A 17,598-nucleotide genomic window follows, 5' to 3' on the forward strand; every position below is an offset into this window, starting at 1 on the left:
AAGCAGATATAAGCGCGGTAAAAAAAGTTCCACACAAACAGATGAAGTTGTGCTTTAAAGCATGAAAATGGAATTAAAACTGTTAACTGTTCTGTTGATGGTGGTGCGGGCACCCGCAGTGGCTCCTCTCTCTCCTGTGGTTGAGAGGAAATACATTTCATCTGTGCTGTATGTTGCACATTTGACAATAAAGTTGACTTGAACTTGAAAACTAGTTATTCTAGTTACAATATTAATATTTATTGTAAATACAGTTGATATACTAATTACTTGGGCTAATTTTAGCTCTCCAATTATAAGCGGTCAAAGTCTACACTATTGGTGTGCAACCGATTTGGCAAGTGAAACATCAATCTACAATATGTTTTAAGTGTAGAGTGATATTCGCTTGTCAAAAGGACAATGAAAACAATGGTTTTGAAGACGTCAGAATTAATTCTGCTGCGACCATCATAACAGAGGGCTTTACTTGAATCCTTGAGTAATTAGAGAACCTGCATCAGCGGAAGTTGTTAGTGGTCAGCAGTCTGCAATTGCAGCCAAAGCCGTTGAGACGTATCAATATTTGTGTTTATTCTCATTCAAAGTTTGTTTGATCTGCAATTCACCACTGGCATTGTCAAACAAAGGGAATCAGGAGCGCCAGGAGAAGCATTTTAAAACAGGTGAGCTACCATAGTGATGTTTCTGCGTGATGTTTCTGATTCTCTACACAATCGCAGACTTAACAAGTATGCCCAACTGAGGGGCACATGAGTGGAAATGTCGGTTTTGGGAATGGACCAAGTGTGTGTGTGTGTGTGTGTGTGTGTGTGTGTGTGTGTGTGTGTGTGTGTGTGTGTGTGCGTGTGTGTGTGGTAACGGGTTTGATCGCAGGGGTTTGGCTTCTTGTAAAGTAGATCTCAGGTCAAAAAAGTTTGGGCACCTCTGGTATAGAGTGTCCAATTAACCTACCATGCATGTTTTTGGAATGTAGGAGGACAACAGAGCACCCCGAGAAAGCCCACACAGTGAATGGACTTTCATTCACAGTGTAGGCTTTCATATTGCTTTATTGTGGTTTTTCAAAATACTTGCTTTTGTGTCAGTGCTCCTTTTCATGGTTATAGATGATTCGGGTGAAGGTTTGTAATGCGTGACAGCAAATAATGATATTTTGCTGAGTGTAATTGAGAGACTGTTTTTGGGTATTATGGAGGAAGAGGGGGTGCCAAGGTGCCATGAGATGGACCCCTGGACTGGAGATAACAATCGGCAGGATGACCGCTTCCAACAACAAAAGACGGCCAAATGTGAAAGCCCATATCCGCATCAAAGATTCACAATGGAAGGACAATTCACACCTAATATTACAGATGTAGTTGATAACACCTGGACTTTGCTCGCAGGCCATTTGCCCATGCCTGAGCACACTCACATGCACACACACACACACACGCGCGCGCACACACACACACACACACACACACACACACACACACACACAAAGACAGGCATGCCCTTTTTGGAGAATTGTATTCAAGGTGGGTCAAGGGAAAGGCGTCTTTGTCACTCTACCTCGCTACCCACGCGGTTAGGAGAAGTTGACCCAGAGCTCTGTCTAGAATAACTGGCTTGATGTATGCTGTATTAGACTATTTTTTAGGGATTAAACACTTTTCTGTGTTACTGACTCGATAAACGTGTGCATGTGGTCATTCCTGAGAACCATCAATGAGCACCCCAGAAATCCACCAAGGTATTTGATTACTGTATTGGTCAAATAGTGTGGAAATTCCGCCTTCAACAGGTACAGGCAGAGCATGCAGGAAGATCGGGGCGTCGAATCGAGCCCTACACTGCTGGACTGTGAGGCAGATGTGACGGAAGGTTGGTCAGTCCAACACTGACGGACAACCTTTTTGCTGACGATTGACCAATACAATGAAGGGAAACGTCAGAGAAAGATGCACTAATCACTGACAGAAGTGGATTTTCAGTGTAATCATCACGAAGCGGGTAATGTATCAACGGACCTGTCAGTCTTTCACTGATGGCCGCCTGTGTTGTTTTTTTTGACAACTTACAGAAACACCCATTGCCTGTATCGCGAGTGTTTGTTTGCAGGGCTTAGCGAGGACTGTGTATTTATATGCATATAAAACTATGAATGTGTTATGAAAGAAGAAGGAATTCCTTTGTCACTGCTGTAATGTACAAGAACACATTATTGTGCTTTTTTTTTTTTTTTTTTTTTTTAACAATATCATGAGGGGTTTTTTCAAGATTATTGGCAGCTTTCCCACAATATTGTGATAGTATTATGGGGTTTGGATATTGTTACATTCCTAGTTGCGACACTGATATAGTGCACTCCATTTTCCATTTTATCACGCTGCCACACTGTTTTTTTCCATCTATTGGACCTTGATATTTTTTGGGGGGTTGGGGCTGGACTGATGGAGTTAGTGGCAGACTGATAGATGGACTGGTGAAATTTACAGACGGAAGCAATGATGGAAGCACAGTTAAAATAACATTACGGACTGATCAATTGAGGATTACAGTTTGGTGTGGCTTAAAAAAATGACGGATTGATAATGAGGGACAGTGGCCCAGACCGCTGACAGATCATCGACTGGCAATTTTTAGTAAAATGCCTACCACTGGGCACACATGCCACCATTCCATAGATTCAAATTGCTGAAGTAGTTTTTGGGTTAAAACAAATCTTAAGTTTCAAAGCCAAGGTGAATGTCAATTAAATGGATTTAAGAAGCGATTATTATGTGTGTCAATAAAATTGGCCATTGAGAATGATCAAGCAACGTTTGCTTTTGCATAATTTGGAAAGGGACACAGGGTATAGGCTATAGGGTATATAATACAAAGTGTTTATGGCTGCACAAGAACAACTTGTCTGTTTTGTAAAACCAGTTCGACAGGTTCTTTCTTATTGACACGTCAGTTTTAAATAGAAACAGAAAGTTGACATAATTTTGCAATTCATGAAATATGCAGAACTTAGCAATTTGATTTTGTTGTTGACATTGTTGAAGCAGGTGTTTAGATCTTCTTCAAAACTTACCTTTCCCTTCAGGTCAAGGATAAATAACGCCGACGCCGACATTTTCGCTGGGGTGTAAAATCCTCGGATGCTGGAACCGGTCTTATTATAAGCGTACCTACAGTCAAAAGTGGGTCACTTGTGAGCAACAATTTTAGCTCTCATCATCTTTCTTCCTCCTCTCTTTCAGCCTGTGCTTCTCTTGGTCGCGTTTCCTTTCGCTTTAACTTGCAGCGCTTCCTGGCCCGAGTGTCAAGCTAACTGTTGTTACAAGAAAAGTAGTACAGCATTTCCGGTATGCCAATACAAAAGAGCCGGGCTGCAAACAGACTTCTCGTTCTGAAAGTAATCAGTCGTGACCTAATTTGGCAACACAGACAGCACCGCTGACATAAATCTGGTATGTACTGTATGTATATTTAAATGCCATTAGATAACACGAGCGCAATGATCAAGATTTTTTTTGAAGCCAACAACATTAAACAATTCTATTAAATACGACCACGCGTTGGGAATATTTTGCCTCTCCAAATCTGTTGCTCTCACCATAAATGTTCCCGTTCCCTCATGTTGGCGCTCGCTCTCTTTTTATAAGTAATAACAAGATTTCATTTAATTGGTTGAATTTCATGCACTGCATGGTGACTTTGGTGAAATACTGCATGTCAAGAAGTGCATTGCCCCATTTTACAAATCAAGGTTTTAACAGCAACAGCTGATTTTCAATTTGATGAAAATATGCAATGTTGAAAGATATTTACATTTCTCATGAAATGTGACAATAATAAAACGCATCAACAGCATACAGTCCAGATTACCAATATATTGAATTTGTGGAAGTTTCTTCAGAATTTAAGCCATTGGGCACTTTCAACACATTGCAATATTACAATAAAATAGGAATCTCATTTTTCTAATAATGTAGTGAATGTGTCATCTCTGCTGCTCATTTAACAGTAAATCAACAAACTATCTTGACAGGTTAAAAATAAAACTGACCTTAACTAATACATTTTCATGAAAGCAAATTAGTCCATTTTCTTGTACCGGGTATTTTTATTTTAAATGGGAACTTCCTAACTCCTCTTTGTAAATTTGAAATTCGGTGTGTTTCCCGTGGCTTGGGTGCCAACAACGCAAGGCCTTGGCCTCTCACTCCCCATCAGCGGGAGGGTCACAGAAGAGTCAGAACACCTCTTGGGCTTTTTATGAAAAGACTGACAGAGTAACTATTGTTTGTCCTTATTTGTCTCAAAGCCAAGGTGAATGGTTATGTCAGAATCCTAAAATGTATGTAACACCCACAAGTCTTTTTTTTTTCCAAAGCTTATTTTAATGATGTCATGTTGCTTTTGAAAAGGAAAAGAGACAATGAAAAAATTTTATCATGAAGTCACATTTGTAACAAAATAAATTAAACGCTGTTGCAATAATTTTCCATAGGGAAACAAAGGCTGTCTGGAAGCATAAAAGGAGAAAGATCACTTGCTCGAGCACAGCTTTGTATATTTTTTCATCCTGATAAGCTTTTTTAACACATACTGTACATTAATACATTAGACACTTTTAATATTTGCTGCATTTTTAGTCAAGCAAAAAAGGTACCCTTGAACATGGCCGGTGATGCAAAATCAATCAAGCAACTGTGAAACGCTGAAAGGGTTACGTTATTAAAAGTCTTCCTTCTCTGAAAATGTTGAATAAATGGGGCATGTTCTTCTGGGTTTGTATTTAAAATCCCGAAAACGATTTCATAGGTCTGCACACCTGAATGATAGTTATTATCATTCTGTCCTGAAAATGAAAGCGCAATAAACCGCTTGATAATTTCTGAATGCTTCAGTTATTAACTACCCAGTTGGTCATTAAAGTATGCAAAAAATAAAAAATGAAAAAGTGGGATTGGACATGGGGTTCACTTGAGGGTGCAGGTGTTTGTGCAGCAAATGAGGTCAAACATCGCTCGATTTCTAAGTAATGGTGAATTCACTTTGATCCAGTTCTTCCTCTGTGTCCTCCATATCATCCATGTTCTCTGCTGCTCTTTCAGCTCTCACTCTTTCACTTGTTGGGATGTAGTTGTCCTCAATGAAGCCATCGTCATCTTCAGCACTCACAGGATGATGACGGTTCATTTCACATTCCCCATGCATGTCAAAGCCCACCTCCAGACCTAGACACCATCATGAACATGTTTTTAGTTCTGCTAGACAAAGAAAACAGATTGATATACTGTATGTACTGTATATATAGTACTGTATGTACTGTGTACTCCAACACATACAGTATGTAGTGATAATTTTACAGTTTACCGGCAGCGAGTCCCAGGAACTCGCTGATCAGAAAAGTATGAGTCCCATTATGCATTGAGAGAGTCCCAAATTTCGAATTCTGAAACGGTCTACTTATTCAATTGCATATGATAATAACACAAACAACAACATATACATACAATTATAAACAAATGCTGCAAACATTTAAATAATTCAGTAGCAGGCCTGAGCATTTCGGAAATTCATGGTAACCGTTTTTCGGTTCCGTCGGATTACCCAATGGGAAACCATGGGAACTAATGTTGGGTTCCGTAAACGTTCATCATGGGAACCCATTTTTCTATTTTGACTGATATTCATAATCAAGAATTCTGAAACTCAAAAGGATAATGTTTCGAGGGTAAATGTTTGAAAACTATGCATTAACGATGAACATTACATCAGCAGCTGTGTACTCTAGGTTTATTCCAAAAAATAAATAGATCAAAAACTGGTGTACTCATGTGGCATCATCAGAGTATTTTTTCCAATCTCACACGACAAAGATTAATTTACTGGTAATCATTAATACAGGTAAGTATTGATGTGGCTTGACATCCTCTTCCCAAGACGATGCATGTGTAATCTACGATCAATTTGACGAAAGAATTTAACACACGTCATCATGAGTTCTACCAACAGTTAACATTAGCATTACTACACCTTGTGACGAATGTTTTATTGATAAAGTTCCCATGCTACAACCAGTAAATTATAGAATAACCAATACTGTTTCATAATATTTTTCATAGCGATTAGCCTACAAATCTAATGACCAACTTGCCTCGTAATCGTGCCTCTCGTCGCATTTCGCTCTCGCGTTCTGTGCATACGTCACAGGTGAGTTTAGTGATACGCCCTTTGGACGATTCACACGAAAAATCAGACTGGCATTCCCATTTCTTAAATGTAGTAATTAGTAGACCTTTGTGAGTTTTTTTCGCCGCCATCTCAAACTTTCATCCGTGCGATTCCTCAGTTTGCGGACTGAAATAGCAACCCGCATGCGCACATAACGTTATCTGTTGAGATGGCTGCATATGTATGATTGAAGACTTTAAAATAACTCTTTTTTTAAGCCAAAGTTGGGGACTGAACCCACACTGCCAAGAGCAAAATCAGGCATTTGTACCACTGCAACATTTACTTCATTGTCTTTTTTTCTATCTATCCATTTCTCATTTATCCTCACTAGGGTCACAGGTGAGCTGGAGTCTATATCAGCTGACTGTGTGACTTTGGGTGGGAGGTAGAGTACAACCTAAACTGGTCCAGCTAACCACAGCATATTCTGTTATACAATATACATATTATATTATATGATGTTGCAAGTGGCGACATGGGGATTTTTCTTTTTTTGTTGTTGTTTGTTATAAATTATCACATAGTTGTTTGATTTCTCAGAAAAAAACATCTCAGAAAAGATTGTGCTGGCCAGCACAAAAACAACCCCCCCCCCCCAAAAAAATCTATCAATTAATCAAATTCGTATTATATTATCCATCCATTAGAAAATGAAGGGATGGTTGTATTATAAGTAATTACTGTCGTTCAGTAGTCTGAAGAAAAGACAAACTGCCTGATGTTTGTTTACTCTCAGTGAAGATTCATTTCTTGACTCCTAAAACACGAACAATATTGAATCATGAAGTTAAGTGGGTGGAGGACCAACCTGACTGCTCACACTGGCTGAGTGTGTCTGTCTCCCTCAACCGAGTGTGCCGATACCTTGCCAGGTAGCGCCGAACCGCTTGACACTTAGCCAAGAGAGCCATTAGAATGAACATGGAGAGGGCGGTGGCCAGCACGGCTACCAGGAACTCCCACTTGTGAGAGGCGGTCTTTCTTGTGTCTGAGAAAGCAGAATCACATCTTTGCCATCAATGACAGCAGAGAGAAGTATACAGTTTAGTTTTAGAATGAGCCTAAATCAAAATTGCTTTAGAAATTTTGCAGATTTCCCTTACCATTTGGAACTAGTGTAGCTGTGGGTAGTGTGCTTATATTTGCCAATGCGTCCATCTTTATTTTGTTTTTCTTGGTTCTCTTGGGAAGTGTCCTTTCCTGTGTGACTCAATTTGCAGTTTCTTGAGCAAGACTTGCAGCTTTTAATCATGGGTTATATAGGTTTATCCCATGTATCTTCATGTTCCATTTGCCAGTCCCTTAATCTAGTCCAGTTTACAATAGCAATTATGGATCTGTTGCTGTAATTGCAGTTTTTAACAGGTCATACTCTCTTCCCTGGGATGCTGCATCTCATGAGGTCCTTCTCTCTTGACCGGCAATTGTGTTGTAGCCACAGAATGCCACTAGAGGGCAAGGTTGAATGTTAGAAAACTCTTAAGTGTCGTCGTGGAAAATTCCCCACACCTGAGTGGATAGTCCTCATGTCAGTAAGATTGAGAGAGAAAAGATACATACACATACAATACATGGACATAAACCGTTATTATCCTCTTCATTGTATAAGTTTACAATGGCATTCTGTAAAGATACATTTTCTTATAATCCTAGTGAATTATTTGTGACAGTTAATACATATTTTATCGTTCTGTCATGCAAAGACAACAAACAATTATTCTAAATGTCTCACGAGTAATTGCGTCATCATGAAATGGAGACATTGCATGGATTTCTGGAATCCAGAAATCCTAATTGATTTTGAGCTGTCAGGGGCTCCCCGAAGAAAAGAACCACAACAGGAAAAGTGTGTCGCAAAATTGAAGTCTCTTATACTGTGGAACCCTCCTCCTAAGGTCTTGCTGACACTAAATACGAGCAAAACAACAACATTGTGTTCTTGTGAACCGATTTATTTTTGGGGGGAATCCGACAACACGGTAGACCAGAATGGTAAAAATTGTGTATTTAATGTTACAGGTATCTTGATAGTGTCTAAACACCATCAAATACACTACCAGTAGCTAAACAATTATGTACACCTCAGGCTACTCAAAAAGAATACAGAGATTAGAGTGTAAGGTTTAGACACTGTCAAGGAAGTAACATATTTTCAAGACTATTGAGCATACCTGAATATGAGGTGCACCCAATTTTTTTTTTAAAAAAGAAAGAAAATTCATAAGCCGCAGGTGTCCATATGTCCCAGGTGTCCACTTTGTTACATGGAATAGTTACAAGAAAGGTGTCCTGTACCCAAATCACTGTTATTTTCCCTGTACTCATGTAGTATATGGTCTTCCAAGTTGTTTGTATCCATGTCCAAAAAGTAAAGTATTATCCACATCGTTCTCATTCATCGTAACGAAAAAAATTACAGCAAACATTTACCTTCTAGCAGTTAATGATGTAATCAAAAGCAAATAAACAGGTCCAATTGTCAGCTGCATTCATTTTAAACTGTGGCAAATCAGTTAATTGCTCTGTTGTGCATACAGCAGTTGTGTCAAACATACGGGCCGCAGGCCGGAACCGGCCCCCAAGGAGGTTCAGTCAGGCCCACAGGATCATTTAAAAGTATCCGCAAAACACTGTTTTGATCAGAGTAGAAGCCAACATTGTTTTGATCAGAGAAGAAGACAACAGCAGTCTCAATGTGTCACTGAGACAGGCCCAACACAACAGACGCTAATCAAGGACATGTGAATACTTTATTCTTTACACATTTAATAGTGCTCTCCTTAGTTTGTAAGGTGTAGGCAGGGATTAAGTTTAGATTTTATATGCACATGTGTAAATGGTTTAAAAATTCCTTTCTTTATAAATCTCTTTAATCTTAAAGTGCATTACTATATTTTTCAATACCAATTACTTGTTAAAGTTTTGTGCCTTTGTACAACCAGTGGGATTAGTTGCAATGCATACAGTATATGTGAATGATAAAAGTAAATTGCATATTTGTCTAAGGAAATCTAAGGTGCTTCATGAAATGTTTGGTCAAAGATATGTTCATTAAATTTCAACATTTTCCGAATGTTCTTCTGCTTCTTTAGACCAAAACAAAGGAAAGACATATTCGTTCATTCATTTTCCGATCCGCTTATTCTCACAAGGGTCGCGGGGGTGCTGGAGCCTATCCCAGCTGTCTTCGGGCAGTAGGCGGGGGACACCCTGAATCGGTTGCCAGCCAATCGCAGGGCACACAGAGACGAACAACCATCCACGCTCACACTCAGACCTAGGGACAATTTTGAGTGTTCAATCAGTCTGCCATGCATGTTTTTGGAATGTGGGAGGAAACCGGAGTACCCGGAGAAAACCCACGCAGGCCTGGGGAAAATGAAAGACATATTATTTTGGTTATTTATACCAGAGTATGGTATAATTTTAATGGTCCGGCCCACTTGACATCTACCGAGGCCGTATGTGGCCCACAATGTGAAATGAATTTGACACCCCTGGCATAGAGGCTCACATGACTTTGGCAGACATCATAAGAACTGTTTGCTCCAAAATACTTTTGAAGTTGCAGCGATTACTGTACATTTTGGCGCACATGTGCACAAACTAAATCCAGCTATGACTCCGGCCTCATCTTTTCCAATGAAGGAAACTCAAGAACTCGCTTCTCTGTCATGCACAAAATCCTCCACTCACCAAATTCTCTCCCCTTCCACCTGTACTCCACAGCAACCTGCAAATCCATAATGGAGTACTTCAATAACAAAATCCTTAAGATCCATCTTCACCTCCATCAAAACCTGCCAGCTCCCTCCCCACCTGAATCTCCTTCTCCTTGTCATTTCTTCTCCAGTTTTGTTGCACCCACGACTGCTGAAATATCCAACTTCATACTTAAATCCAAGCCCACCACATGCCAGCTTGATCCCCTCCCTTCATCCCTCGTCAAATCCTGCCTCCCCTCCCTGCTTCCTCTCATATCTGCCATTATCCACTCCTCACTTTCTTCTGGAATTGTCCCATCACTTTTCAAAACCGCTGCTATTACCCCCATACTGACAAAAACACAGCTCAGACCCCAATAACTTCGATAACCTCCACCCCATCTCCAACCTTCCATTTATCTCCAAAATCCTTTAAAAAACTGTTGCTGCTCAACTTCACTCCTACCTATCCCTCCACTCTCTTTATGAACCTTTTCAGTCTGGTTTCCGCCCCCGCCACAGCACAGAGACTGCCCTAATCCAAATTGTAAATGATCTCCTCATAGCATCTGATTCTGGTTTAGTTTCCATCCTCATCTTCTTAGAACTGAGTGCCGCCTTCGACACCATCTCTCACCCAATCCTCCTCAATAGACTCTCCTCCATCGGTCTCTCCCACACTCCCCTCAGTTGGTTCCACTCCTACCTCACCGGCTGCACTCAGTTTGTCCAACTCAAATCCTTCTCTTCAAAGCTCTCCCCAGTCACCTCAGGTGTACCCCAGGGATCGGTCCTCGAGGCCCTTCTCTTCATCATCTACCTCCTGCCTCTTGGTCATATCCTCCGCAAATTTAATATCCACTTCCACTGCTTTGCTTATGACACCCAGCCCAACCTTTCCTGTAAGCCAAACTCCATTCTCCCACCCTCCTCTTTCACCTCTTGCATCTCCGAACTCAAAACATGGTTCACAACAAACTTTCTTAAATTAAATTCTAATAAAACTGAAATCCTCCTTCTTGGCACCAAATCCACTTTATCTAAAGTAAACAGTTTCTCCCTCAACATTGACAGCTCCTCAGTGTCCCCCTCCCCTCAGGTTAAGAGTCTGGGCGTCATCCTTGATAGCATGCTCACCTTCCACTCACATATTAATACCATCACCCGCACTGCTTATTTCCACCTCCGCAATATTAACAGACTTCACCCTTCCCTCACCCCCCACACCACTGCTATTCTTCTCCACAGTCTTGTAACATCCGACATCGATTACTGCAACGCTCTCCTCTTCGGCCTTCCTCAAAAGTCCCTCCATAAAATCCAGCTGGTTCAAAACACCTCTGCTCGCATCATTACAAAAACACCCTACCAGCAGCACATCACCCCCGTCCTTCAGCAGCTCCACTGGCTCCCTGTCCAATACCGCATCAACTACAAACTGCTCCTATATACATACATGGCCATCCACAACCTGTCCCCTCCCTACCTGTCCGACCTTCTTCAGGTGCATACCCCCACTCGCTCCCTCAGATCCTTGTCCTCCCTCCACCTGTCAGTGCCCCCCTGCCCGCCTGAGCACCATGGGAGCCAGAGCCTTCAGTCGCGCTGCTCCAAAGCTCTGGAACAGTCTACCTCCGGACCTCCAAAATTGTACACCTCTCTCCACTTTCAAGTCCCGTTTAAAAACACACCTGTTCAGGACCGCCTACAACACTTAATTCTTCCATTTCCCATGTTTTGCAATTTTATATCCTGTTTTTATATAATATTTCTCTTATCTATTTTTATATTGTATTTCCTCATTGTCTGTACAGTGTCCTTGGGTGGCATGAAATGCGCTTTTAAATAAAATGAATTATTATTATTAAAATGGTTGATGGAAAATATTACTCAATGACGTTTGAATTCCATGACAACAGTAATATTAAAGTGGTAGTCGTGAAAATATCTTGGACAGGCTAACTCATCCGGAATGCTCGTTACCATGTTACGATGGAGGAGCTAGCAGGCTATCCCTATGCTCGCTCGTAAGTAAATACTTAGCTAATTTCCGTCAACGAATCTAACAGCTTTACTATTTAAACACCATACTAACACTATCACCTACTAAATTTGTCACCTCGAAAAAAAAAATTGCCGTTGACATTGCATATCATCATATTAAATTTACAAACGTTTGTATGTGCACATGCGTGTATATGCATGCGTGCATGTGTGTATGAGGCGGGGATTCAGGCTAACTTATCATTTTAACCTTTCACTCGTAGTAAACAAGGTGTCATGTGGAAACATTTGAGAAACTTACGTACACACAATTGTATATACACACATTTATTTGATCACTTATTTTTTGACATTTTAGGGGAAGCTGAGCTTCCCTTGCAGTCTTCGAGCAATCGCCTCTGTCATCAGCCATCTCTTCACCCCTTTGATTAGCTTACGAAGGGCAATATAAGTAGGGCTTGGTGATTATATGATTGAAAATCGTGATCTGGGACTTTTTTTCCTTCTTCATTTTTGTGATGTCACATGAGAGGGTTTGTTCTCAAAATCATGCCACATCATGCTAGTTCACGGGCTGTCTCTACCTCGCTACTTCCTCATATAAAACCAAGCCCTCTGAGAATTGGGACACCCTGTCCTTTTCATGAATGCACATAACCAAGGGCTAAATGGTGAGGGCTAAGGGGTAAAAGCATGTGAAAAAAATTAGCAGTTAATTCTAAATATTTCCTATGGTCATATTTTGGAGTGCTCTGGAACCACAATTACATTTCTGAAATTTAGCTAAACCAAGATGCCAATAAAATTAAAACTGCTCGCAGTATGATGCAGAGAAGTTATACAGCAATGGCTGGAATGTTTTGCTGTGCCTAATGAGAGTCCTGGTGAGTTTATCAAGTTGTATTTGTCTATGAATGGCAATATTACTTTACAACAACACTGTCACTGTTATGACTTGTGACAGTATCCTGCTCTCATTCCTCAATAAATCTTGATTAAGCACCTTTTACGATGACTTTTTGGTGTTTTGCCACATATTTGCATTCCCATAAACGCTTTGGTTTTTTAATTTTTTTTTATGTCACCTTTATTTATCCAAAACATTTTGCTTTGCTTCACTGGTATGTATTTGTAAAAGCATTCAATTGATCAACAATATCACATTTGAAACAGAACCCCCCCCCCCCCACCCCTCAAGATTATAACAATCTTTTATTCAGCGCTGTATCATAATACAATCTCATTGATATGTGTTGCCGTGGGATGGACGGGTTTGTGACCAATATGTTATTTTCTGTGAGCACTTCTATTTACGCGTTTGTGAAGGCAAGACTCTGTTAAGGAGAGAGAGAGAGAGAAAGCGCATGGAAAAACAAACACGAGTTTACTGTCTTCCGTGATCCTTGGAAGATGTCACAATGTATTGTTTTCAAAGTATCATTTAGTGTAGCCTGGCACAAAGCTTGATAGCGCTACTGTGGCGCCGCAATGACCTCAATGAATCCCCAATATCTAATATCCTAACTACATTTCACATAAGTTCTAACACTTGGCAGACCACTTGAACACATTAAACAGACTCGAGCAGCCACAAACACATTAAAGCTTACCAACTGTCTGTGGTCTGCCTGGAATGGTAAAGTTATTTAACTTGATTTTTTTTAAAAAGTGCGGTATTGTTTTTTTTTTTTGGTTTGTTTTTAACTTAATTGGTAGCACGATAGGATGCAACCATTGTGTCTTGAAAAAAGGGGGCTTGGAGTGGGAGTAAATTCTACAATATGCGAAACATACCAGGAATAAATTTTTGGCATCTGGGGTGAAAAGGTATTGGTGGAGCTGGCAGCAGCCACCTCTTGCCACCCTGTAAAAAAGCCGATGATTTGATCTCCTTTTTTTGCAAGCACTATGTATCGCTCTCAATCTCTAGGCGACAACAGTGACCTGGCCTCACATTTGAGAGCCTTTTCCTTTTTGTCTTCCCCAGCCATTTTCTTTGGTAAGCTTGGAGACCAATCAACAGGGGCACATTTATCTCTTCCTGTTCTGTCCACACAAAAGCAAAGCACAAATAGATCCACACTAAGAATTACAAGACGAGAAGCTATAGGACCTGAACCCTAAGAGAAAAGTCATCAGAGGTGGCTTTTGGCGATGTACTATACAAGTATGTGAAAGAACCTACATTTGTGTTTGCATATCATGCATTAGCTTGTTATAAGTAGGTTGGGAGTTGTTTTGGTGCCACTAATTATGGCTCGAGGGTTTGAAATATTCGGTCTGCAATCGCGCTGCATTAAACATCCCTTTAAGATTCTGCTAACGGTGTTGGAAATCTTTTGGACTCTGTACTGCTCTATTGTTCCAAATATTATAATGGCAGTTGCAAGTGCATTTGATAACTAACAAAAATGCTTCAAGAGTCATGTACTGGAACTCAAAATAGACTCTTTCGTTCTTTCCCTCTTCTGCAGCTGCAGTTATACATCTTCATAAATCACAGCTAATCCAGCCCCCAGTTGACCCTCACCCTAAAACCTCACAGAGCAACAAACAAGACTCCCCATATCCCCTCTTATCCCATTGCCAAGTTGCATTTTCATCCTGTTTGAAATCTGAAAAGGAGTTGGACAACGCCATTGTTTTTCAAGGACAATACCACACAGCCAAGTTCAACAACAGCTCCTCTTGTTTACTGTTGTGATGAATTTTTTTCTTACAAATAAACTGAAAACACACATGTGGTTGGATTTAAAATGGAGCTGAAAATGAGTTTTAAAGACCACCTCACCAGGGGCGGTTCTGGGTCAATTTCACTGAGGGGGCCGGGCTGGGGCCAGGGGTTTTGATGGGGGGGCACATTCAACCCAGGGCTAAAAAGACAGATTCGAAATCTTATTTGACTTTTTATTTCTTCAGACTTTGAAATTGTAGTCATAACATTACAGTGATGAGAAAAAAACAGTATTAGGAGGGCTAAAATGTCTGCAAGCGTAACAATACGTCTGTTGAGAATATTCAAGCCAGGGGATGATATGGTACCAGCCTGCCGGGGACAAAAATTGCAAATACACTGAAGCTAGATGTTTTACATGCATACAATTATCCAAATTTTAAAAGGCAATGTCTTATATATTGATCCTGTTAAATAAAAATTAAAATAAAAAGGGAGACTAAAAAAGTTACACACACACACGCGCGCACACACACGCACACACAAACACGCACACACACTCACACACACACACGCGCGCGCGCGCACGCACGCACGCACGCACGCAAATAGCACTCGTGTCGTGGTAATTTCCTTCTCTGCGGACTGCTTCTCATTTTCCCGCTCATTTTTAAATGGCGCAGCGCACTAAAGGGTCCGTCTAGAATGTTAAATCACGCACTTTGGTTCCACCTTTCGCGTCGGCGACTCGGCACGACTGCGTAATCTGCGCTCGGAGGGGGGGCCACAGGGGGGGCCAGAATCGGTGCTACAGGGGCACTGGCCCCCGTTGCCCCCCCCCCCCCCCAGAACCGCCACTGCACCTCACCAACTGACATTTTAGTCACCAGCAGATTCATTGAAGCAACTTGAATGACGCTAAGTCTCTCCTGCCAGAGGGATCATTGAAAACACCACCTTGTATGCCCGGCATTATAACCAAATACAACAATGGTTGTGTTAGTTCAGTTTCAGTACCTGTCTGGTTTGGTTACCTTTAATTTTGTGAGAACGAGTGCATGATTCCGTATTGTTCAGAGTATTAACAATAAAAGGCGAATGTCAGCATGTCAAGTCAACATTGCCCTTTTGCCATCGGTTAACAATGTATTAGATTTAAAAGTAGCACAAAACATATGACTACTTTCTACATGAAGTGAATTGTAGAGAGCGGACTTTGAATGTATGCAAGTAACAATAAACACATCAGATCAACCAAACTGGCATTACTTGATGGCATATCCATCATAAATAACTCATTAAACACCAGAAAACAACAATGAGCAATCAAGGAAACAGATAAAATTCAGAGGCTTTCAATACCTGATCACCAGCAACTCCGCTATGCACTTTATAGAGTTTACGTGCCGTACGTTGGCTCTCAGGTTTCATATTCACTCCACGTGTCTATTTGTAAAACGGAGACGTATTGTGCAAAGGTTGAAGGAGGCGTGTGCTGCAGCTACTTCCCTGATTAATGAACAACTTGGAAACTAAGGTGTGCTCCCTCCCACCTGGTGTTTGTGCTCCTTTCAATGTAGTCGGCGCTGATAGGTTGAATGATGAAAAGGTTTGTGGACACCTCATCATTACACTTTCACAAAATGCAAATACAGTAGATGAAACAAATATTGCCTGCCCTGTGATTGACTGACCACTAGCCCAGGATGTACGTCACCTTTCATCCAAGGTCAGCTGGGATCAGCTCTAGCTTTCCACAACCCTGAACAGTTTAAATTGATCAAACCTTGGTTCGTGCACTGGAACAGAAAGGGCCTTCCCCATCCTTGGCATGGTGAGGCATTTCCGGGAGCCTAAGACATCCAATTGAAAACGCTGATTAGTTGAGAAGTGTGTGCATTCACTTTTGTGCATATTGTGCATGATTCAACAACAGAATAGAATAGTTTAAATTGTCATTTAATTCTTGCTATGGCTAACTTGCCTTTGAGCAATTTTGCACTCTAGAATAAATATTATTTGAATGGTGGTTTGTTTAACTTTCAGGCGGTGTGTGGATGACGCAGTGTTTTCATAATCATTTTTAGCTGAGGGAGAGGAAAACAGACAAGGTACCGTTTTGTGCAGCAAGACGTTTTGTTCATTTAAGATGGACAACCTTTCGGGGCAGAATAGGCAGTGGGCGGCTCTGAAAAAGGAAAAAACAGGTGACCCTGAAAACAATAGAGCCACTTCCTGGACATTGGTCGATGCTCAACATATCTGTCTCCCTCCCTTAGTCACTCTTCCCTTTTCCTTCTGAATGTTCCTACATACAGTCGCTCATGGTGTAGTGGTACATTTGCCTGGCTTGTGTGTGGGTGGCGTGGGATCGGTTCCCGCTCATTGATGGTGTGGATGTGCGTGTGAGTGGTTGTTTGGCTCTATGTGTGCCCTGTGACTGTCTGGCGACCGGTTCAGGGTGTTGTCCGCCTAGAGTCAGTTGGGATAGGCTCCAGCGACCCGTTATATGATAAGCAGTGTTGAAAATGACATGATATGACGGTGTTTTGTGCACATGTGTTGTACGTTCAAATTGTTGCGCGCACCTTGCTCATTGGTAACACAGCATTATTTTTATATCAAAGCTTATTTCGAAATCTTTTCTTACAGGGAAAAGATGAGAGCAAAACTCTGCTCATTTGCCAAGTCATGGGTGGAACACATCCCGAGAGCTAGCTTCTGTAGCCAAGAATCGGACCGCCAGGGTCCCCGCCTTTGGCTGCCGCGCAGCTCACACTGCACCCGACCCCTTTGGCCCCTCCCATGGGTGGTGAGCCCATGAGAAGGGGGACCCACGTTGCCTCATCGGGCTGATCCCGGCCCAGCCACCAGGCGCTCCCCAACGAGCCCCACCTCCAGGCCTGGCTCCAGAGGGGGGCCCCAGTGACTCACGTCCGAGCAAGGGAAACTGAGATCCATTCATTTCAGTTATCATAAGGTGTTTTACTATGG

The 17,598-nt window shown here is 41.4% G+C and overlaps 2 protein-coding genes across 2 annotated transcripts in view; both read right to left on the reverse strand.

Moving 5' to 3' along the window:
• Positions 1 to 3,291, reverse strand: part of ap1m3 (adaptor related protein complex 1 subunit mu 3) — a 47,181-nt gene extending 43,890 nt beyond the window's left edge. Inside the window, exon 1 of the mRNA XM_086114798.1 lies at positions 3,068 to 3,291. Within this exon, the coding sequence (XP_085970924.1) occupies positions 3,068 to 3,109 (42 nt within the window). The 5' untranslated portion in view covers positions 3,110 to 3,291. The remainder of the gene's footprint in view (positions 1 to 3,067) is intronic.
• A 1,090-nt stretch (positions 3,292 to 4,381) lies between these two features.
• Positions 4,382 to 16,089, reverse strand: c7h1orf210 (chromosome 7 C1orf210 homolog). Its single transcript, XM_086115836.1, has 4 exons — positions 15,967 to 16,089; positions 7,326 to 7,731; positions 7,031 to 7,210; positions 4,382 to 5,219 (listed from the first exon to the last, which is right to left on the reverse strand). Exons 2-4 carry the CDS (start codon positions 7,378 to 7,380, stop codon positions 5,017 to 5,019), a joined length of 438 nt encoding a protein of 145 aa, XP_085971962.1. The 5' UTR covers positions 7,381 to 7,731; positions 15,967 to 16,089; the 3' UTR covers positions 4,382 to 5,016.
• Positions 16,090 to 17,598: the final 1,509 nt, after the last annotated feature.

Source organism: Hippocampus guttulatus, chromosome 7, assembly GCF_054856545.1.
Source record: "Hippocampus guttulatus isolate MCC_2025c chromosome 7, RoL_Hgut_1.0, whole genome shotgun sequence".
Lineage (NCBI taxonomy): Eukaryota > Metazoa > Chordata > Actinopteri > Syngnathiformes > Syngnathidae > Hippocampus > Hippocampus guttulatus.